At 28.5% G+C, this 24,166-nt stretch overlaps 1 protein-coding gene and 1 non-coding gene across 2 annotated transcripts; both read right to left on the reverse strand.

The window, feature by feature from the left end:
* Positions 1-692: 692 nt before the first annotated feature.
* On the reverse strand, positions 693-766 carry TRNAI-AAU (transfer RNA isoleucine (anticodon AAU)). The gene has a single exon. It is a non-coding gene; the product is annotated as a tRNA-Ile (tRNA).
* Positions 767-14,995: 14,229 nt separating this feature from the next.
* LOC107943047 (protein IQ-DOMAIN 14) lies at positions 14,996-16,767 on the reverse strand. Its single transcript, XM_041089751.1, has 3 exons — positions 16,048-16,767; positions 15,686-15,892; positions 14,996-15,611 (listed from the first exon to the last, which is right to left on the reverse strand). Exons 1-3 carry the CDS (start codon positions 16,444-16,446, stop codon positions 15,060-15,062), a joined length of 1,158 nt encoding a protein of 385 aa, XP_040945685.1. The 5' UTR covers positions 16,447-16,767; the 3' UTR covers positions 14,996-15,059.
* Between the last annotated feature and the right edge of the window lie 7,399 nt (positions 16,768-24,166).

The following is a 24,166-nucleotide window of genomic DNA, read 5'->3' on the forward strand; positions in this document are numbered from 1 at the left end:
CCTCTAATGCTCGATTTGTAGCGGCGTTTGTTGTCCAAACGCCACAAAAGATGCCGCTAAAAGCCTGTTTTGGTGTAGTGCCTTATGTAAACATCACATGAAGAAAGTTCTAGTCAAATAAGTCAACAAATTAAATACCTAGGCATGCAGTCTGGCCCTAAGCCTTTAAAAGAAAAAAAAACAAACTGAAAAAACGAGTGTTTGGTCCTAGGCATACAGTCTTGCCCTAAGCCTTAAAACAAAACAAAAAAAAAGGCAGAATCACAAAGAAATAAAGAAAATCTCAGATCTGCTAAGTATCACCCACTCCCAATGTGATAGATTATTAATATAATGTTTAAACAGATAAAAAAATAATTATAATTATTTTATTAATAATATGAATTAAAACAACATATGAAAGCAAAAATGTTAACATGCAAAATATAAATGATATAATTTTAGAAGTCAAAATAACATTAGTATTTAATTCACTTATAAGATAGAAAAAATTAATAAAAAATTTAAAGATTAGAAAGCATGGATCCATAAGTTGTTCAATTATTAAAATATTATATGTCTTTAACCTACTTCATTACTTATATACAATTAAAAATAAAACAATAAATACATATATATTCTAATAGAATATAATAGGGATTGTTAAGAAACCCACCATTGAGCCGAAATGAAACAAAAAACCAATGAAAATATGGCCCATGCAGGTCTCGAACCTACGACCTTCGCGTTATTAGCACAACGCTCTAACCAGCTGAGCTAATAGGCCTGTTTGCTTACCAGTTGCCTTACGTTACGGAATCTTCATTATAAATTTCTTCTCAGAAATAGAATTTAAGTTTTGTATGAAATGGAGATTATTTAGCGTAAAGTTAACCTCTTATTGGAAGGATTTTTGATTGGTGCATTGTTAATATTAATTGGTAAGCAAATCACACTTCATTAAAAAATTTTATTACTTTTATCACAATGGAACCTTATGCCTATGATTCGGTAGTAAATTAGAACAATCTTAGGGTTTTATTTTAAGGTAAATTTCAGTCAGTACTAGTTTAATTGGTCGATTTTTCTAGTCCCTAAAAAAATGAATTTTAAAATATAATATTATTTAATATTTATTTGTTGAAATGTGGATTGTTATATGCATAATATAAGATTTTTTTGTTGTTTATTTATTGAGGATTATATTAGTGAAACTTATTCAAAAAATTATTTTTTGTAATTGACTATATTAATTACTTTAAATAAGATAATTTAATATTATTTTTTATACAAAATTTAAAATTATTCATAACTCTTTTCCACTATTAAATAGGAAGATAAGCTAACTTCAACTCGCTTGGACTCACATTCGTATGCTCTGACAACAATATCGAATTAAAAAAATTTATTACTAGTACACTAAATATAAATTAAAGCTTGAACAATAAGAAAATAAGATTGTAATAAAGTGAAATTAAAATTTGAAAGAATAAAAAGGCAAGTGTTGATCTTAGCAAAATGCCAAAATGATAATAATATAAAGAAATAGTGGAAATCACATGATTAGTGGGGTCACCTAATCTAATTTATGCTAAATGTAAATTCGAATTTTCAAATCCAAAAGATTAAATTATAGTAATGAGAAGCCCAACACCCTTTCTCAAACCCCAACGTTTTTTTTTTATTGAAAAGAGATCAAGGTGACGAAAGCATTAGCCTTTAAACCAAACACATTGTAGCTACATGTTCCTACTCGTTTTACGAGCTCTTTTCTCCTCAGTGCTTGAATCAGAAGAGACATACTTGTTAATTAAGCTTTTTTAATATTTAATACCCATACCCATAGCCAACGTCTTTCTCAAACATAAAATGAAATAATACTAAACTATCGACTTCACCTTCAACCTATTCATTATGAGGTGCTTCCATCAAATTTACATAAATTCAACTTACTAACATCTATTTTATTTTTCTTTCCTTTCTTCCTTCACTCACTCTTTTCAATTTCAAGTTCTATTTTAAAAAGTATCTTTCCTATCTTCACATGTTGTGATGGATAGATAATAATGTCTGTTATTGTTGAAACTTCATCGCCCACTAATAGTTTCTCTTAGAAAGTGGATGGCTCTTTGTGGCTTCTTAATCCGTTTATGTTTTATGAATATTTCAAAATAATAAATAATTTCACGAGTCAGTTAAAACCTGTGTTGTCTTAAATTTTATATGCTTTTTAGTTTATTTTTCATTTTGCTCTTGTAGCATGTTTTTCAGTCTTGCTTTTGCATGTGATTTTAGAGATGGTTTTGTCGTCATCATCTCTAGTTTGGTGGATGCTTGATTCTTTTGCCGATTTTTACCTATTGCTTTGGATCATTTGAGGTTGATTTCTTTATTATATTAATTGCTTCCAATCACTTCAAATATGTCGTGTTTGAGTTGTGACAGAGTCAATTGTCAACATGTCATAATGTCCGTTAATGCTGAGATTGAAACATTTGTTGTGTTGACGGAGCTTGTCATTCACCGCCTATAGCAGGAGCCTGTTGTTTTTCTCCCCAAATTGTATGGTCTCAAGAATAGTTAAAATAAAAAAGGAGAAACAAAAACATCAATCTACCATTAATCATGTCACATAGGATTTGTATTAAGAAACGTGAATTTACCTTTTAACCCCTTTAACTAGTTTCAACATTAAAGAAAAAGAATATTTTATTTCAAAAAACGTATGCAGTAATTGATTTAATAGGTTTTGAGGACACCAACACAATTTTTAAATTTTCAACTTGTTTGATCAAATAACTATAGTCTCCTAATTTTATCGTCTAACTACACTTGTAGATTTAAAAAGGATCCCACTATAATAAGATTTAACATTAAATATTACTCAATAAATGCACTAATCTATAATATATATATTAACAACACAAGTTTGGAAAAACTTTTGAACTGACCATAATACTATTTATTATTCATCATATTACTAAATTTACATTTAAAAATAATTAGAATTTAAATTACAATTATTAATTAAAAAAGTTTGTGCTAATTTTAAAATAGAGTTATTACTTGAATAAAACTCTAAGCATAAAATATAAGGAAAAATTGTGATAATTATAATTATAATTTACCATTATTAGTTTAAAAAATTTTGATTAAAATAAAAGTTGTGATAATTTTATTGATGTAAAATAGAGTTATTGGATAGAATTCTAAGAATATTAATTATCACTTAATTAATATTAGAGTTAATTAGTTATTATCTTGAATAATGTTACTTTGCATTGATTATATAAAGTAAAAATATATTGTATGTTGAATATGTTAAAAATGCTTTAATTATTATTTAAAAATTTTCTATTATAATATTTGAATTGATAAGTTAATATATTTTAATTATAATCAATAATTTAAATAAAACATATTAGTTTACATTGATTACTACAATTAAAAGAATAATATTAAAAATTAATTAAATATTAAACACGTAAAATCACATGGGATATGACATTAGAAGCTAATTTATTACAAATGAAGTGTTTCATTTTATTTTAAGGCATAATGATAAATTTGGCCCTTAATGTTTATATCTTTTGTCAATTTGGCCTTTATTTTTTTTTTAGTTAATTTTGGCCCTCAATTTTTTAAAAAGAGTCGAATTTGACCATCAACCTTTCAAAAAAAGTAGAATTGTTATTTTTTTAACGGAAATATTAACTAAAATGTTAAATTTTTAAGCATAGTAGTCTACATGGCAATCCACGTATATTTCATGTTACTTTTTTGAATTCTTATAAATTTTTATATTTTTTTGAGTTATTTTATTATTTTTTAATGTTATATAATTATTAAATTATTTGTTTACATAAGATACAAGATAAATAGTATTATGTCAGCATGAAGCACACATGGACTGCTATGTAAGTTACCATGCCAACATCATTAAAAAAATTTAATGTGTTAATTAGCATTTTCGTTAAAAAAACAATTTCACTACTTTTTGAAAGATTAGTGACTAAATTTAACTAAAAAAAAAGTAAGCGTCAAATTGGCAAAAAATATAAACATCAAAAACTAAATTTATCATTATGTCTTATTTTAATATATAGTCTGGACGGATGAATTATTAAATAATATATATGATTTTTAGTATAATTATGGGTTTATTAAACTTTAAACTCATTCAAATGATAAGTCTTAATATAAACTGTTTTGAATTCTAAAATTATGTTCTTTTTATACTAATTTAAATTCAAATACTTTTAACACAGCTAAAACTAGCCAAAAAATATTGAAAAATAAGAAAAAAGTTTCAGGGTGCTGTTTCGCAAGAAAGGCTACAAATGCCACTAATTTCTTTCAAGGGTTAACTATAAATTTAAATTTTTTTGCTAATTTTATTTTTATTATTTTTTAACTAGATTTAGCCATTAATCTTAATAAAAAAAGTTAAATTGGTTTTTAATAGAAACGCTAACTAAAATTTTAATTTTTTTAACAATTTTGTTGTGACGACCCACATGGCAGTTCATGTGTTCTTCATGTTAACACAACACAATTCTATTATATGTCACATCAACAATTAATTTAAAAAATAAAAAAATATTCAAAAATAATAATTATAAAAAAGTTCATAAAAATTTAAAAATAGCATGAAGTACTCGTGACTTACCATGCAAATAGTCATGTTTAAAATTTAATATTTTACTTAGTATTTCCGTTAAAGAAATAGCAACTTGACTCTTTTTGAAAGGTTGATCGTCAAATTCAATTCTTTTTTAAAAATTATGACCAAATTTAGCTCAAAAAAAATAAGGATCAAATTGATAAAAATGTAAAAATTGAGGACTAAGTTTATCATTATTCCTTTTTTTTCTCAATATAATAACGCAATTTGTTTAGTTTAGCAGCGTTTTCTTGGTTGAAACAATATAAGTTAGACATGTAGCAGTTTTTACTGCAAAAAGGAGTGGATTTAGTGGCGTTTACATTCTTTAAACATCGCTAAATTTCTAGATTCATTAGTCAAATTGAAGCTGGGTTTTACTATTTTGCTAATTTTTACTTCTTTTATATGATTTTTAATGTGTCAAAAACATTTAAATTGAATAATAATAATTGAGCTTTTAATGAAACTCAAATATATAAAATTAAAGTTAAGAAATGCTTAATACTATAAAAAGCCCTCAAAGTATTAAAAAAAATCAATTAAGTTCTTCTCAGTCTTTTGCACTTAATTGAATCTTTGAATTGATAATTTTAACCAATGAGATCATTTGACCAACATTGACTATTAGAAACTAATAGCAACACTCCGCATTGGTAAAAATAAAAAAAAATTAAAAATAATTCTAGAATGAACCTAAATATATGGTTGTCCATATTTATTTGAGTCTAGACACCTTATATGTCCAGATTCATTATGAAATTATGAGAAAACATTATTAAAAATATAAATTAATTAAAATGATAAAATTTATGAAGTAATTATAAAATATAAAAAATCATAAATTGCATATAAATGGGACATTAATGAGTTAATTAAAACTAGAGAAACGAAAGGAGTTATTACGTTGGGTTATTTCTTTCTTTCTTCAAAAGCACATTAACAAGAGGGATTACCTAACAAACATTCTCATTGGTATTTTAAATCAATTAATTTTTCATATAAATATATTCAAAATTAAAACACAACATTTTCAATTGAAATATAAGAAAATGGAAATTTAACTAAATGCTTTTAAATTTAAAATATGTTGAAATAATTAAGTGAAAAAAAATTTGAATGCTTTTAAATTCAACTAAATGAAAATTTTGTTTGAAAAGGATTATCCTCGTAAATTTAATGTTTTATTTATAATTTCTAATGAGTTTAAAAGTTTTAATTTTTTTAATAAATCCAGAATGAATCTGGACATATAGATGTCCAAATTTAAATGGACTTGGAAAATGATATATCCACGTTCATTCTGTTTTTCAAAATAATTTTTTTATTTTTAGGCCATGTTATTGTTATTATTAGTTTCTAATGGTCAATGTTGGTCAAAGGATTTCATTAATTAAATTTGTCAGTTTAAAAACTCAATTGAATGTAAAAAATTGAGAAAGATTTAATTAAGTTTTTTTAATTCTTCAAAGCATAGTTGTCACTACAATAACTTTAAAAACAATATGTATATATCAAAATTTAAATGTCTACTAGGAATAGTTAACTACAAATCAATCTGGTTTTTTTTTTAAATAATTGGATTCAACACAGAAGTTACATTTTGGTTTTGAAATGGTCTTGTTATTGATGCCGTAGCTTACAAGAAAGAATAAAAAATGAAACTGGAGGTTGGCAAGGCATAAAGAAGTTGGAATTTGAAGGACTATAGACTTTTTTTTATATAAAATTTTAATTTCCTTAATTATAAATTAATAAATTTCTTTATTCAACAAATTCATAATAACTAAATATATTTTTACCCATTAATTTATAAATTTTTTATTCATGGAATTATTTTACTATAGTATCGTGACTGAGCTTTCCCTAATTACATATCATTCTGAAAGCTACTTCACAAGTGTTCATCCAATGGTATTGCCATAAATGTGTTACTTTTATATGATATCCTTAATCTCTTTTGGTTAAATTCGTTCTCCCAATATAATCTTATTTTATCTCATGGTAACCATTACATCTTTATAAAAACTCAATTACTATCAAATAATAATCAAGTCATTTATCACAAAGATAAACGACCGTGTCCATGTTTACTTTTCATCTATCATGTAATGCCGATTAGAGGATATCATTTACCGATTAGTTGGGCTATGAATTCCACTATTTTAAATGATACAACATATTGTAGAGTAGTATACCCAATGCACCAGCTTTTGATTCATTATATATTTTAACTCAAACATTTGTTTACATCGAAGTATATGAATCACACATACATAGTTCATCATCCACTCATGATTAAGGTATGTCAGACTATGAACACCACAAGTGAATAAATCTATAAATGGATCTAAGATCTATTCTACTTGGCTCATGTATGATATACTATCAGTCCAGTCAGTCACATCTATGTCTCCATCTTCTAGGAACCATTTGCACCGATGGTCAAGACAAAACATCTCTACAGTTGGACTTGATAGATGACATATCAATCTTTCAATCAGTTTTCTCATTTTTAATTAGACTAAAGACATGTTTAGGTTTATCTACTAATACAATTTGTCTTTTCGTATTACAACTTGACCACGTAATACCGCTTAATATTAGTTAAACATTAGATAACTAGTTAGTCAATATTTGCTTTCATTTTGCTTTATGTGCAAAAACATTGAAGACAATATACAAAGACTATTAATGTAATCAATGGATAGTTTATTAAACCAAATTGTTCGAAAAATACAAGTATACTTAGAGGAAAATACTACACTAAAGGCACTAGATTCCAACATGAGTGAGGTCGCAACATGGAAAAGCTGAAGCCACAACATAGGTTCATTAAGTCGTGACATAAGGACCTTAAGGTTGCGACTTTGACACTTTGAACCAAGTTTGGGAGAACTCCTTCTTTATGTCGTGATGTCACGATATTGGAGGTACATCGCTTAATATTTATTTTTGATTGACGATTACTCTCAAAGGCATTTCCAACCTTTAGAAAGCTAATTTTTAGTGAGGGCAAAAGAGTTTTTTAGCTCATTAATATAAAATCACACCTTGTATCAGAATTAGAGAGAACTAAAAAGGGAATTAGATTAGCTTTAGTTAATTTTCAGAGAAGTTAATGAGATTTTTCATATTTTTCATTAAACACTTTACATTTTTATTGTACACTTTTCTCTTTTTGGTTGAAGATGATGTAGCATGGACATCGTTGCATTATCCATTTCTGGAATTGAGCTTCAACATATAACTAAGCATTTCTAAACTTGTGTTAAATTTGCTTAGTTAATTTCTATGTTTGAAAAGGTTGTTTGCTTATTGGATGCCATGTTGAACTAAATTTCCATTGGTTGATTGGGAGATTAGTGCTAAGAGTTATTGAAATGCATGTTGATGATTAAATTGATTGTTTGTGTAACGCCCTTACCCAACCCAATCGCCAAGTCCAGGGATGGAGTGTCACAATTAGACCAGTTTGCTCTAATACTTTAGTCAGAAAATTTTGCTAACTGGCTTTATTACTTTATTACAAATATTTCTACAACAGGAATCTTAAACCAAACTTTATTTGACTATCTTAAAAGATTAAATTCTAACAACCCACTTAATCACAATATGTCACTCGCCGAGGCGAAACCTTTGGAAGTACCCCATTCCTTTGCGCATGGAACCTTACTCGCGATGATCCTTGATCTAACACGATCTGGCCTAGTCCCTTCTTGAGTTCCTTATCCCGCGAATCCTGCAAAAACAAGTCAAAACCCTTGTAAGTTCGAATGAACCTAGTGAGTTTCTTTACTGTATTCCTCAAAAATAAACCCTATCTTGTAAGGGTTTTAAATAAAAAAGAACCGAACACACTACTTCATGTTTCGTTTAGATGATTTTGGAGTGTTAAACTTATGCTCGACTTTTGCCTTTCTTTAATAGTTGTTTGATCGCTAAGCGATGGTTACCTAGTCAACTTATGACTATTAAACCAATTCTGATGGATTCTAGATAATTTATCATCCTTGCGAATTCTCACTTTTCCTTGCCCATATCATATTTTATTCCCTTAGTTTTATCCTGGCTCGTAAACACACCATAGCTTTAGCGGATAAACTGACATTCTACTCATAAGGCCTACTTGAAAGGCCCATGCCACACTGGTGGACTTAACCTTATTTCATCATTTCCACTTCTACCCTACACTTGGGTTGAAATGTTGTTTGGGTTACTCCCTTGTAAACAGCCCTAATTGCGATACCTTGCTTTTAAGACGCATCAATTATGTTTGTATTAGACCATTTTAGCTTATCGTTCCTAGCAGACTATTAATCATTCGAGTTCACATTCTTCCTTATACGATGGTTCCTTATGAAACTAACTCTATAGCGGACACTCTCATACTAGGTTTTCCCTCAAAGAAGAATAGTTCTAACAGACATATTTGTCACTTGAATTAACCTTCTTGGTAAATTTTCCTATCAATGGGTTCTAACTAGCCCCTTTTTACCAAGTAGTTCATTCGAGGTACTTATGATTGAACCTCTAACATACGTAATTCCATTAAACACCTTCTGATGGTTCTAATGGCGGTTTTTAATGGCTATTCCTTACCCGTGATCCACAGATAAAACCCTCCATTTGTTTATATGTTAGGCATTATCGAAAAATTATTTACATAATTGGTTATAGCTGGGTTATCACCCTATGCCCTACCAACTTTTTTCCTACCATTTTGGCAGACCTTTCCCGTTTCTATTAATTTACCTTTTTCGACTGATTCCTCAAACTCGCTAGCTAGTTATTACTTGCCAACACTTTTATTTTTCGTCTAACCCTATTTCCCTCGTTTGCGTGACTTTTTACATTATCATCCTGAAAAACTACCCTGCTTTTAGTGTCCCGATGGTCTACCTGTTTTTAATGTCTCGATAAGCTATCTCACTTTAAATTTCTAGACAGACTATCTCGTTTTTAATTTCTTGATGGACTATCCCACTTTTAATGTCCTGATGGATTATCTCACTTTTAATGTCCCGGCGGACTATTTCGCTTTTAATATCCCATCAGACTATCTCACTTGCCATAACTGAGCTATGGTCTTACACAACATTTTCCATATTTTACGTCCTAACAGACTCCATTGGTTACCATAGTCGAGCCATGGTCTTACACCTTAAACCTTCTTAAGGGGTCGCCCCAAAGAACTTTACCGTTGTTGCGGTGTCGCCCCATAAAGCTTATTGACTGCCGTCGTGGTGTTGCTCTATGAAACCTAATAACCGTCATCATAATGTTGATCTAGTAAGTTAGTCGATATCATTATGTTTCATATTTAACCTTGATCCTTGAACACCATAGTGTCCCCTCTGCAAGGCCCAAAGTTTCGCAAATCACGGTTTGCACCTAGCAACACTAGATTGCAGAATTTGATAGAAATTCCATTTCCCTATCCATTCACCCATTCCTCCATTTCGCCATTTCTAACATTGATGTTCAAACACCATAGTGTCCCTTCCACAAGGCCCAGAGCATCGCATATCACGATTTTCACCTAGCAACATCGAATTGTGATAAACGGAAACTCAATTTCCCAAATCATTCACCCAATCCTAACTTCATCTACCCCATCAATACCTTTCCATCTATACTACACAATTCATAAGGATACAGGCACAGACATGGAGCACGCCAAACTTATATATTTATTATTATAATCATTCTATGTATACCGACTCACTTGTGGATACTCAATTACCTACTCAACCTCATGCATACATAAAATTTTCAAACAACAGAGATCATACATCATCTTAGAACTCATCTTGGACTCAACACAGTTTTATGCCAATATACAATATCATAGAATGGAGTATAGAAACTCACTTGATGTTTCTTTTCCCCCTATGCTTAGCTTTTTTAAATGTCAAAGCTTCCATTCTCTTGGCAGTTAAGCATTATAGCTAAAATCATAAGTTAAACTCAATATTGCTTAAAAATCAATTTTCCAGAAATATGCAGAACCCTTAAAAAGGTTTCTGAAAATCTTTAACTTGATTTTTTAAATCCTATGTATACCGAAGGACTAAGAACCTTACCAGATTACTGAAATCTCTAGTTTTCTGCCTCAAATCTCATGTTCAACACTCCATGCAGAGCTTCCTATAACTATCGCTTCTTCAAAGCAACCCAAGAAGAAGATGAAAAAAAGAAGAAAATGAATAAAAAATGAGAAGAATTCCCTCTGAGTGCCCACTCCTCAGCTATTTATAGCCCTTCACGCAGGGTATTTGGAAACACTAAAATATATAGACTTTTTCAGCACCTTTTGAGCACTAATTCATGAAGTTTCTAAGTAATTTATGTCGAATTTTATAGTTTTATTATAAATAATTAGTTTGAATTTAATTAATGAAACCTTTTGAATTTTAGTTATTTTATAATAATTTTTCATAATTTGGTAAATTTTCGATATTTTTGCATAAATAGTGAAAAATCAGCTTGGCAATCAACTAGAAAATAAGATAATTACAAAAGTTTATTACAAAACAGATTTATACGCCACCTATACAAAATTTACATGTATGATATAAAAATAAACAAATGGCTCACTTGCAGATGCAGCTCTAGCGTAGTCCCCGTCTACTAATCTTCTTTTTCAACAAAATGCCTGAGAAAGAAAAGTAACAGAGTAAGTTCATTTGAACTTAGTGAGTTCCAAATAGAAATAAAAAGAATACAAGAACATTGATAATCCACAAGCACGACACTCATGAGAAATACAGACATTTTCATATGACGTATTCTTACAGACACAATATGTCGATTCATCAGTCGCGGTCTCTGACGACAACACTTCACCAATTTAAACATAATACCCATAGTACCCAAGCAGACACATACCACCAACTTATACTTACATCTCACAATCATAATGGTTTACCTATGACCCATCATTGTGCCAGCTTCAGACCTACATTTCAAAATCAGAATCACATATCTATCATTTTCATATTTGTATTCACCATAATGTCCTTGTTAAATTGAACACGTGTTCTTCCACAAGGTCAAGCTGTGATCTGCCAATCTGGTTTGCAACATAACTACCCTATCGGAGACATCACAAACAAATTTTCTTTGCATGTTTTCACATATCACAAGTTGACTGGTACTGGGCTAGTACAACAATGAGGGTACTTTACATCGACAATGGCCATACTCATTCATACACACTAGTTGATTACACTCACAACCAGACATAACACAACGACCCATCTACAAAAGAGACGACTTATCGTACACAACCTACATATCATAAAATTTTCATAGCTTAAAGGGAACTCACCAAAAATCTTCAAAACAGAATCTACTCTATTGGTTATTTGCCTTGATTGCTCAGATCTTCACTAGCTTCTAGAGTTAAATAAGAAACAATTATAATCATTATACTATTTTCCTACTAGAATTTAATCATGCTTGCGTTAATGCGAAAACGTAAATTCCCTCGACGTCACCCTAAGGGTTTTCTAGGAATTACCAGTAAGCTGGTACTTATCAATGACATTTTACTAGCTACTGGAAACCTCCCTCGTCTTCTCTACCAAAAATAACTTAAAAATTTTCAAAGACTTAGGGAATAACTCATAGAAAAACAAAGGTGAAACATGTCAGTTATCGACATCCTTATATAACACAGACAGCGGGGACAAAGCTTAGTGGGAGGGTCAGAAAATCCCACTATATCCCTGTATCTCAAGAACAAGCTTGCCTAATTATCTACCAAACATAACTACTACAACTAATCAGTTTAGTGAGTAGTAAAACATTACTTGTACAATAAAACAAGTCATTCAACTACCTAAACATATCAAGTTGTCATCAATAGTATTCTAGTTCAATTCCAACTATATTTCAACTAAGCTCTACCAAGCCGTCGTTTTCTTATTAAAATACAGAAAAAAAATTCTATCACTCCACAAACTAACAAGTTCACTCAAAGTGTTGGGGTTGGTAGGTTGTCTTACAAAAGAGTTTGCCAAACCCTAGAGTTTGCCACATGGCGAATTCCAACGAGATGTTCTACAAAAAGGGCATATTGTCGAATCCACACAATACGCCACCTAGACACTTAACGGATGATTCACTAATCTCATACTTTTTCTACCTTGGCTTAATCAATTATACGCCAAACAACATATTGATACGATTTACTTTGGGCGGACTGTTACAGCTCACATGAGGTTGATTTTTTAAGATCAAGATTAAATTAACATAATATATAAATGTTGAGGGTCGAAATTGTTTTTATGCTAATTTTAAAAGCTGCCACCATTACCTTGCTGGTGACTATTTTGTAAATTTTCATAACCAGGTGACCAAAAGAATACTAATTGTTGAGTGACCATTTGTAACTTTTTATAGTTGGGTGACCAAAAAAGAAATTTACTAATAATTGGGTGACTACTAGTATAATTTATCCAAACTTTAAAGATATTCGTTGAGAATGTATGAAGCAATGGTTAATTAGAGTGTTTTTTTTTTTCGATAGGTAGCAGTGAGATAGAGAGTTATAGAATTAAATTAAGGGTAAACTACCTAGTTAGCCACTCATTTTTTAGGGCACTTTCATTTTGGTTACGCAATTTTGTCACCCAAGTGTTAAATCTCTAACACCCAAAATGAAAGCCTTACAATTTTGTCACCCAACTTTTAAGATGCTTAAATTTTAGCCACCCAAGCATTAAATCTCTAACGGCGGTTAACTGTACATGTCACATCATTTTAGGTCGCTTTCATTTTGGTCACCCCAAAAATTTTATTTTTTTAGGTATTGATCGGGGTAAAAAAACATTAAGGATAATGTGAAAAAACAATAAAACTAAAATAATTCTTTAAAAAATTTATCAAAGTGTACTTGTTTACCTACTTGCCAAAAGTTCTAAATTTCTTTTTCTTTTCAATATTGAAATTTTAAATTTCAAAACATCAAAATTAATTAAATAAATTATTGAAAATTTTTATCTTTTGATAGTGTTAGTCAATTTGTTATTATAATATTGAAATCAATTAATTTAATTAATTTAATCTCCTTCTAAAATTTTAAATTATATTTTATATTTTCAAAGTAAAATTAACTCAAATAACTCATCTTTAATAATTGTTTACGAAACACAAATTTCTTTTGATTATATGATAATGAATTTTCCATGCTAAGCTAAAAGTAAAGAAAAATAATTGCAATTAATTTAATTAATTAATTTAATTAATTACAAGTATTTTTCCCCTTGCTTTTAGCTTAGTGTGAAAGATTCGAGATTGTATAATCAAAAGAAATTTAAGTTTTGTAGACAATTATTAAATATTAGTTATTTGAGTTGATTTTGTTAACGATAATTATGAAACATAAAATAAAATTTTAAAATTTAGAAGGAGATTAAATTAATTAATTCAATACCATAGTAACAAATTAGTTGACATTATCAAGGGATAAAATTTTTCAACAATTTATTTAATTTATTTTGATGTTTTAAAATTCAAATTTTCTATATTAAAAAAAATAAATTTAGAATTTTTGACAATGGGATAAAAAAGTACAATTTGACCATTTTTGTGTAGTATTTTAGTTTCTACCACTTTTTCACTTTAATCTTTGATTTTTTTTTCCAATCAACACTTAAAAAGAAAACAAAATTTGAGTGGGCAAAATGAAAACAACCTAGAAGTTGGATAACCAAAATGAAAATATAAACATGATATGACATATACAGCTAATTGTTGTTAAAGAGTTAATGTTTGGGTGATTAAAACGAAAGTACTCTAAAAGTTGAATAATAAAATTATAAAAATTCATTTAAAATGATCAAAATATTAAAAAAACCTAAAGAAAATTGGGTGACAAAGTAGATTATTTACTCTTAAATTTATTTAGAGGTTAAATTGAAATAATAAATATAAAAAAGATTGGGGCGGGCGAGTTTACACTAGACTCAACCCCACAATTTTATAAAATTAATTCAAAATAAGAAAAAGTTGAAGTTTAATGGATTGTGTTGGTTAAAAACTGGGGATTTATTTTGTACCTTTTCCCATCTCTAGCAATATTGAAATAAAATGACAAAATTCTTCCAGCATAATATTTTTTATTTACAAAATTTAAATTAAACAAATAGCTGATATTAATTATCCAGGCAGGCACTTTGTCTTTTCTTTGAGAAGAGCTTTAAAATTTGTCTCATCTCATATGACACCACTGTCTCTGCACCCTTCTGAATGCCAAATATAGTACCATCAAACAAACTTGACACCCATTTATAGTTTTTAAGATTTTTTAAGATTTTGAACTTTTTTATATAATTTCAAAGAATATACAGAAACAATAAGTTGTAATAACAAAGCAGGAAAAAAAAACACATCTTTTTTTGTTTCCTATTCAAAATTGATGATGAATTTGGTAATATGATTTGTTCATTCTAACTCCACTTATGCTGTTTCTAGCAGCCATTATTTCATTGAGCGAAAGCCTCTTCTTTGCACCTCCTGATTCTGGTCTTTGCTTTGGGGCACTGTAAGATCGTAATTTCGCCTTAAACGATTGTGTGTTGGTCATATAGTTGGGGAAGTTGGAATATGGCCTAAAATATCCGTCCCCGCACACACTCTGAGTCGGTGTCGTAGGAGCATTGGACCGACCTGCATTGCCAAAACGAGGAGTATTGTGAGCGGTAGCAAACCTACATTCGTCACCGCCGCTGAAGCACCATTCGAAATCATTCAGATTTTGGTAATGGGGTAACGATGTTCGGGGCGGAACCAGACGTGGAAGAGGTGATGAGATTGTTTGATAAGGCAAGTCATCCCCGCATTCGGATAACGCGGTGTTGAACCGATGAGACCTTGATCTTGTCTTCAACGTGTCGATTTCAACTATTTTCGGGTTGTCATCATACGCATTGATTTCACTCCTCCATTCATCAAATCTTTCCTGAAAATGAAATGAATAATATCACCTAAATGACACATTAGAAAAACTTCAAGTGTTATGACAATGCTACTTACAATCGATTTCCGAGGCTGGTTTTCGGAATGGTAGCGATTCTCCTTATTGAAGGAGCGGCGCATCCGTTGAGATCGGACTGTGGATTGGGCTCGGATAAGAGCTTGCATACTGTGGAGAGTTGCGGCAGCCCTCTTCCTCACAAGATAACCTCTAACAAGAGCTTGCAACCTCACCAGTCCTTTCAATGCTCTAAGTGCTTTCCGTGACTAAAAAATATAAGCAAATTAGATTTAACAAATGGACCCATTAGTCAAAAGGTCATCAATTCCTTAATGTGGTAAGCAAGAAAGATTCAAATTCTAGTTCAACAAATATACCTAATTCAACCCCCCCCTCCAAAAAAAAAAAAAAAACCACTTACCAAGTAACCTCTAAAGGCGGCTTGAATTTTAACAGCTGCCCACTTCTCCTTCCCTCCAGCCAAGAAAGAATTTCTAGCATTGCTGGTCAGCCTGACGACTGCGACGGCAGCTTGTGCTGCTGCCATAGCTGCATCGGCTGCAGCTGCTGTAGCAGCAGCCACAGCAACGGCATGTTTGTTCTGCACTTTCTCGGTTTCGGCAAAGTAGGACCTAAGCCAAGCGGCATCAGTGACGGCCGATGGGGTTTGAGAATTTGCGTCGACATCTTTCCCGGACTTGGCAAAACTCCACCTTTTCTTGTCATTCTTGTCGTATAAAACTGAATGCTGAATGGGGGTTTTTTCTTTTTCCTTTTTCATGCCTAAAACTGACTTGAGCCACCTTGTAGTCTTCCCCATTGCTTTCAAATACTAAGGAAAAGTAAAGAAGGAAAGTGTGAAAAGCTTTGGAACAGTAACAAAAAAGCATAAGCTTTAAAATAAATAGGGATAAAGGTTTGGATTTGGTTTTGAAAAGAAAATCTGACACAACCTCGTGAAGTTCTACCGTTATAAAGACAAAATTAAAAAAAGAAGAAGATATTAGTTCAGTGTCTTTATATGATTACAATAACTATATGTGTTTCAAATAAAACCCAGTATGAAAAACAAAGTCATTCAGACAAATATGATTAAAATAAAATAAAGATTAGGAAGAGGAAACTCACTCTCACCTTCTCAATTTCAAAAGAAGCGCCGATTCCTGTTTCTCAATATATAAAAAACCACCTTCTCTCTCCAACTTTGTGGAGCAATGCGTATTTTTTTGTATAAAATTCAAAGCTGCGATACACTATTTTATACGATAATTACATTTGATTCCGACTTTATTTTTTATGATTTATAAGAGGAAGATAAAATTCTAACACAAATATGACTAATATGATTCGAGTTGACTATCAGGTTCTTTCTTAAATCCAATTGAGTTCTATAGATTTTATTGTTTTGTTGATTTTTTAATATATGTATAGTATTTCAAAACTTTTAACTAATTTATTTTTATATTATAAAATTTTAAAAAATAATTAAATATTAAATAATAAAAAGGGTTAAATCACAATTTGGGGGCTGAACTTGATAACTTTTCCACATTGGGGTTTGAATATTTTTTAATTCAAGTTAAGTCCTGAATTTGGCAACTGGGGCTTGAACTTGGCAATTTTCCCCCTCATTGGGGCTTGAATTTTTTTTGTCCAAATTAGACATTGAACTTGATAATTTTTCCCACAGTGGGGCCTAATTTTAGGGTTTTTAATGATTAACTTAGATAAAAAAAATTCATGTCACAATATGGGAACATTTGCCTAGTTCAGGATCTAACTTAGACAAAAAGAAGTTCAAGCATCAATATGAGAAGAGTTGCCAAGTTCAAACCCTAAATTGTGATTTAACCATAAAAAAAGAGTTTCAATCATGGTAGTCAATATCATTCCCGTATCGGTTGAAATATTCTGTTCTGGTAGTAAATCGAAACAACAAACTTTAAATTCTGTTCCGGTGCAAATTTTGGTTGGTACCGATCGTACTAGTTGATTTCACCCGTATCGATCGGAATATGGTGTATTGGCCGGTACAAAAAAAACTTAATTTTAAAATATATTTTAAATTTAATTATTTATTATTTATTATTTATTTGTACCAAAAATAATTTTAAATTTGTTGAATTATGAATTGTTATATGCATGGTATGAGATGATCTTATGTTTAATTTATGAAATAGTTTTTTTCTTGTTTATTTTGAGTTTGTTTGATGAAGGATTGCATTTGTAAAGCTTATTAAAGAATATTTTATATAATTGATGAGATTTTTTTTTGGTATCTTAAAATTTAGATATGGTGAGATTTGAACCCATGCCACTAACATTTTTTAAATCTTTTCCTTTATTTTTTATAATTGTTTTATATTTGAGATTTATTTAATCTCATTATTTGATTTTTGTAAAGATCTTTTATATACATATATAAAATAATTTTCGAAAATAATGATAAATACAAAACAATACATTGAAATAGATCGGTATTGATACATACTAGTGCTGGTAAAAAATTGGTACTGGCTACCTTAATTTCAATTAAAGATTGATTAAATGTGATTTTCGAATGTATGAACAAAATCAAATTCATTCAAATATTACCAGAACAAAGTCAAATAAAATATTATGATTCATCTTTTAATTTTCTCAATTTTTGTTTTGTTAGAATATGTTTTAAGTTTTTGTACTTTTTATATATTTCGAATTTAGTCCTTTTGTTTTTTGGATTAATAAATGCAACTCTAATTATTAAAATTATTAAAATTATTTTTTTAAAATCCAAGTTTATTATAATGTCATTCTTTTTGTTTTTCTTTAAAGTATTGTCTTTTTTTTTGTTATATGGCTACTTAGTGATTTTTTTAATTCTAAAACATCACACTAAAGGGTTTAACAAAAAAAACCCGATTGTCAATGTGTTGTAATGTTCATTTCTTGCTGAGGTTGAAGCTTTTGTTGTGTTGATAAAGTTCGTCCTTCACCGTCAACCGCAACCATATATTGTTTCTTTTTTTTATTCCTTAGATTGTATGGTCCATTTATGAAATGAATGATTTCTTTTAAAACAAAGAATTTAATAGAAAAAATTTAATAATATTAACAATTAAACTTGAATTTTTAAATTTAAAAAGTAAAAGAAATAAAATCTTGAAAATAAAAATAAAAAGAATAAATTTCAAATGTAAAAAAATATAGGGACTTAAAAGTATATATTTATTTATTTTGTGAAAATTGACACGAACAAAGGGCGTACTTTTATTGTTTTTTGCCACAGCTGAAAGAGAGAAAAAAAGGTTGATTTTTATGCCAATTACTCTTTTTTGTTTATAAAGGTCCCAAAAGAAGAAAAATAAATGGAACTTCTTAGTCATTACTGTTAAGGTTATGAAAGATCTCTCTGCCATTGATTCTGCAAGAATTCTCTTTCCTTTTTCTCCTGGTTTTATTTTACATGGAGCATTTTAATATTCCCTAATTATATTCAATTCTAAGGATATTTAGTTTGTGGAATATAATATAATGGTCCGTATTGTTATATTTCGGATTGAAATTACATTGTTTAAATTGTCAACATTTCGGTCATCTCGCAATTTCACATTACCAAATAATGTCAAGATGGTGTAATATAAGGTGTAATATTATTAAGTTCATTTATTAGATTATCTTAAGTTATGGGGGTAATCTTAAATATTTTATTAATTTACTTTTTTTAATCAACTTTAGGCTTTTGTTATTAAATAAAGTTTAAGGTTAATTAAAAAATAGTTTTTTTCTTAATAGTGAATCAATGGAAGTTAAAGCGTTTCGGTTCCAGTCATAATTGTACCATACTTCAAAGAAGTATTTTGAATTTCGAATTCTAAAAATATGCCTTAATTCATTTTCTTATATTTTCTTATAGATAGGAATTTTTTAGATAACTTCAAATTGATACATTATTTATAAATCAAGTAAATTAGAAAAGGGATTTTCTCAATTGTGTTGAAAACAAGGGGATGAGATATAGTTATTTAGAGAAATAATGATTTATAAAGTTACCAAATTTAAATTTAACGGATTAGTTTTGACAATCCAGTTAAAGCTCATATATATAGTATAAATATAAAAATAAAATTTATTATTCTATTATTTAATTATTTATTATTATAAATAGAATATTATAAAAAATAATTTATTATAATTTATTTATTAATATATTAACTATGGTTATAATTATAATTATGGTTAGTGTTAAATCACTTTTCATTAATTATTATAATTATTATTTATAAATTTATTTCAATATCATATATTTACTTATTAATATATAAATTATAATAAAAATAATAATGGTTGTAACAAATTTCCATAATTTTATGGAAGTTAGATTAAAAAATGTTAAATGAACTAACAAGGATCATTGAGTAAAATGTACTTGTAGCTAATCTTAAATTCAGTTAACCAAACATTTGAATCATATATTTTAGTCAAATGAACCAAATAAAATAATGTCACATTACTTTCAAAATCTTACATTCTCGTAATCTTATTACGGAACGTACCCTAATTAAATTTAGAGTTGAATAAGTTAAATATCTAAAATAAATAAATTCTTACAAAACTCCCTATTTTGAACCCAATAGACTTTAGGTTGTGCTTCCTTTTGTTCTATTTGGGTGAATTTTAGGCACTGCAGATCTTATTTAGGTACAATAAAGCCAGCAAACAAGAGAGAGACACTAACGGCTAACGTCTGTATAAACAATTTTATAATATATGTTTTTAAAAATATAAATTTATTTAATTCAGTAAATAAATTTGATTTTTAATTTCAAAATTTGAATGGGGATCTAAATCTAAGCCCCTTCAATGCATGGCCACTTCAACATATATGTATTAAATGATTTGGGTTTTAAATTTTGAAATAAAATCCTGCTTTGCAGCATTGGTTTTTAATACATAATTTTTTTTAGATATTTTAAAAAATATTAAATACATTACAATCAAAATTTATAACTTTTTTTTAATATTTAAACATAAACTAATTTGTAAATTTAATATTTATCTAACATTTATATTAAACGAAATCTTTACATGTATAAGTGTTAATGGACCGGATTGGATTCGGGCAAGGTGGTTAGATTAATCTTTTAAGCTCGGGTTTGGTCCGACCCGAAAAATAGGCTTACTTTTTGTTCAAGCCTGACTCAATTTGATTTTTTTAGATTAGTTTTGATTTAAAAAAAATAATACACTAAATGCACTAAAAAACACTAAAATAAAAATTTTCTAATACATTAAAATACATTAAAAGTATTTATATTAAAAATTACTATCATAAATATAATATTATTGTATTAAAAAATCACAAATAAATATGTATAAATATTTTATTCTATTAAATATACTTTTAAAAATTTTATATTTTGGGTTGAGTTACATTTTTTTTAGGTTTTAGATAATGAGTTTAATTATTATTGAGTTAGTATATAATTATTATTTAACATATATAATTAATATAATATTTTTTTATAACATAATTTATTCAGGTTGATTTGGGCTCAGGCCAAAAGAAAATCTTGCCCAAGGCTCGACTAATATAGAAAATAGACATTAAATTTTACCTAAGCCCGTTTTTTATGTCTCATATTTTGTCCAAACTCTAATACTTTTCAAGTGGACTTTTGGGCTTCTGTAAGTGGCTTAGCCCATGAGCATGTCTATATAAATGTTATTAATTAAAATTTTATTTTAGATTATTTTCACATTTATTTTTATTTTTTATTATCATAAGTGTTATTTGATATGGATTGTTATTATGTTTAGGTATTTTCATTGATTATTTATGATAAATTATTTTCATTTAATATATAATTTTAAAACATTTAAATTATAATGTACTTTATATTCTTTTATTTTATTTTATTTTAGAAATAAAATTGATTTTTTAATTTTGAAATTTATTATTAATGAAACACTTTTGTATCCTAAAAAAACAAAAATATTACAACAATGAATTTTTGACTTTCAACTTTCTCATATTTGTTTATTAAATATGTAAATGGGTTGGATACATATAAGCTTTTGTGTAAATATCTATTATTATATATTCAAGAATTTTTAGTATATACATAAGTTTTAATATTTTTATTTATTTATTTTAAAGTATTTAATAAGGTAATTAATGAGGTTGTATATATAATTATTTTTAACCACTTTTTTTAGAGGGGTAACTTTTTAATGAGAAATATTTACATTTTTTTTACTGACAATAAAAAATGATAGAAAAAAGAAATTTTGTAAATTTATTTTGGATGTGTATACCCAAATCCATTTGTATATGTTTTACTATATTAGTAAATGGTGTTTGAATTTTAATAGTAAATAATGATAAATATTTAAAATTCATTATGCATATATTTGAGTTTAAAATATTTTATGGTTTGGATATGTATGAAAAATGATAAGTACATCGTTAATGAAAAATATTTTTATTTTATTTTAATATTTTATTATGCTATAAATATTTTATGTTTAAAATTATATTTATCAAACAATCTAGTTATATTCTGTAATTAATTTTAAGTAATTTATCAAACAAATTTTATAACTTAAATTTTTAATACTTGTGTCGAAACCATTTTTATTTTTGGAAAAAACAAAAATTAGTTGTCGATGAAAATTTGGAGTCGCCACCAATCTTTTATTAAGGTGTGATTGGGTCACCTAAAAACAACCTTGGTCTACGAATTTTAGAAAAACGGGTCCGGGAGTCGGTTACGTATGAGGAAGGATTAACACCCTCATAACGCCCAAAAATTGGTACCTAGTTAATTAATTAATGTCTTAATGTCGAACATTTGAAAATATATAATCCTTAGCAAAAACTTAAAAACGTTACGTATTAAGACCCTTATCATTTCAGAGAAAGAAAATGTCACACCCAATGCATTAGGGCACGACATTCTAATTTCCTAAAAAATGAATTAGGCCAGAATACTCGTGTAATAAAAAATGTAAAAGAATATCCATTTATTCAAGATTTAAGAAATCGCGGCCCAATACGTTAGGGCACAATTCCTCCAAAATCCCAAACTTGGTATATTTCCTTTATTATTTTTTTAGAAAAAATCTTCATTTCGAGAAATCAATGCGTCACATCCAATACGTTAGGATATAAGGTGTTGAATTCCCAATAATGAGTTCTTATTTTTGATTAAAGAGAAATACTCGATTGTTAGATTTAACGAAAAAAATCGGAACCCAATACGTTAGGGCTCAATTTCCTTGAAAATCCTAAATACGAGCATTATCTCAATTTTGAAAATTTTTTATTTTTAAATTTGAGTAAAATGATGTAACGTTATATTATACGTACAAATGCTATAATAATAAATACAACAATAATAAATACATCAATGGCATAAAAATAATATAAACAAATAAATAAACGAAATAAAAAAAACAATAATCCATGACATGCAAAATATTAAATGTAAACACAATTATACAACGAATGAGGAAAGCAAAGAAAATAAATAAAGATCAGAAGACATAAAATATACACATGGAAATTATAAAGATTAAAAATATACATATAATTTACAAATAAATTTTTGGGTTATAGAATTTATATATATATACAATACATAATATATTTATGAAAATAAAGAAAAATATATAATTATACGTATATATATAAATAAAAGTGTGTTTAAAAAAAATAAGTAAGTATTTAATCATAAACATATACATATAAGTATGAAAATATTCATAAAAAAATAAATATAGAAAACATTCGTTAAAAATATAAATATACATACATATAGATTTTTTTGAAGAATAATCACATATATATTAATATATATATAAAGATAATTACATTATTAATTAATTAAAAAATAAAGGAGGAAAAAATGAAAAGACTAAATTGAACTGTAGGCAAAAATCTGGGGTAAATTCGCAAATAATTGAAGACTGGTGGACCTGATTGAGCGCGCGAATTACATAGAGGGACTGGAAGGAAAATTTTCCCTTCTCCTCTAAAACGGCATCGTTCAAGTAGGATTAAATTGAAATTTAAGATAAATTAAAGGGCTAATTTAAAAATAAAAAAAAAACTAATTGTGAAATATTAAAAGGGAGGAGGGGCTAAAAGCACAAATTTCCCCTCCGCATAAAAACGCGCGGATCCTAAGGTGGATCGGGTCGAGTACTCAAAACGACGCCGTTTTGGGCGTCTGGGGGGCTATGCAAAACGACACCATTTTGGTACCCTATATAAGCCCCCCAATCTTCAAAAAAAATCATTTTTCCTTTTCTTTTTTTTTTTAAAAAAACCCTAAAAAAGCTCTCAACCTCTCCCCTCTCCTTCGAGCACCGGCCTAAGGCTTGGTCATCGGCCGGTCACCGGCCACCGCGCCGGCCGCCGATCTCCGACACCGGCACCGCCGTATGCGGTGGCCGGAAAAGGGAAAACTCCCTATTCGGCTCTTTCGGCCTCCCTTAACCCAAATCTGGGCTCAAATCCTCCGAAAATTGATGAAAAATACCCCAAAAGCCCTAGG

Source organism: Gossypium hirsutum, chromosome D03 (genome assembly GCF_007990345.1).
Source record: "Gossypium hirsutum isolate 1008001.06 chromosome D03, Gossypium_hirsutum_v2.1, whole genome shotgun sequence".
Lineage (NCBI taxonomy): Eukaryota > Viridiplantae > Streptophyta > Magnoliopsida > Malvales > Malvaceae > Gossypium > Gossypium hirsutum.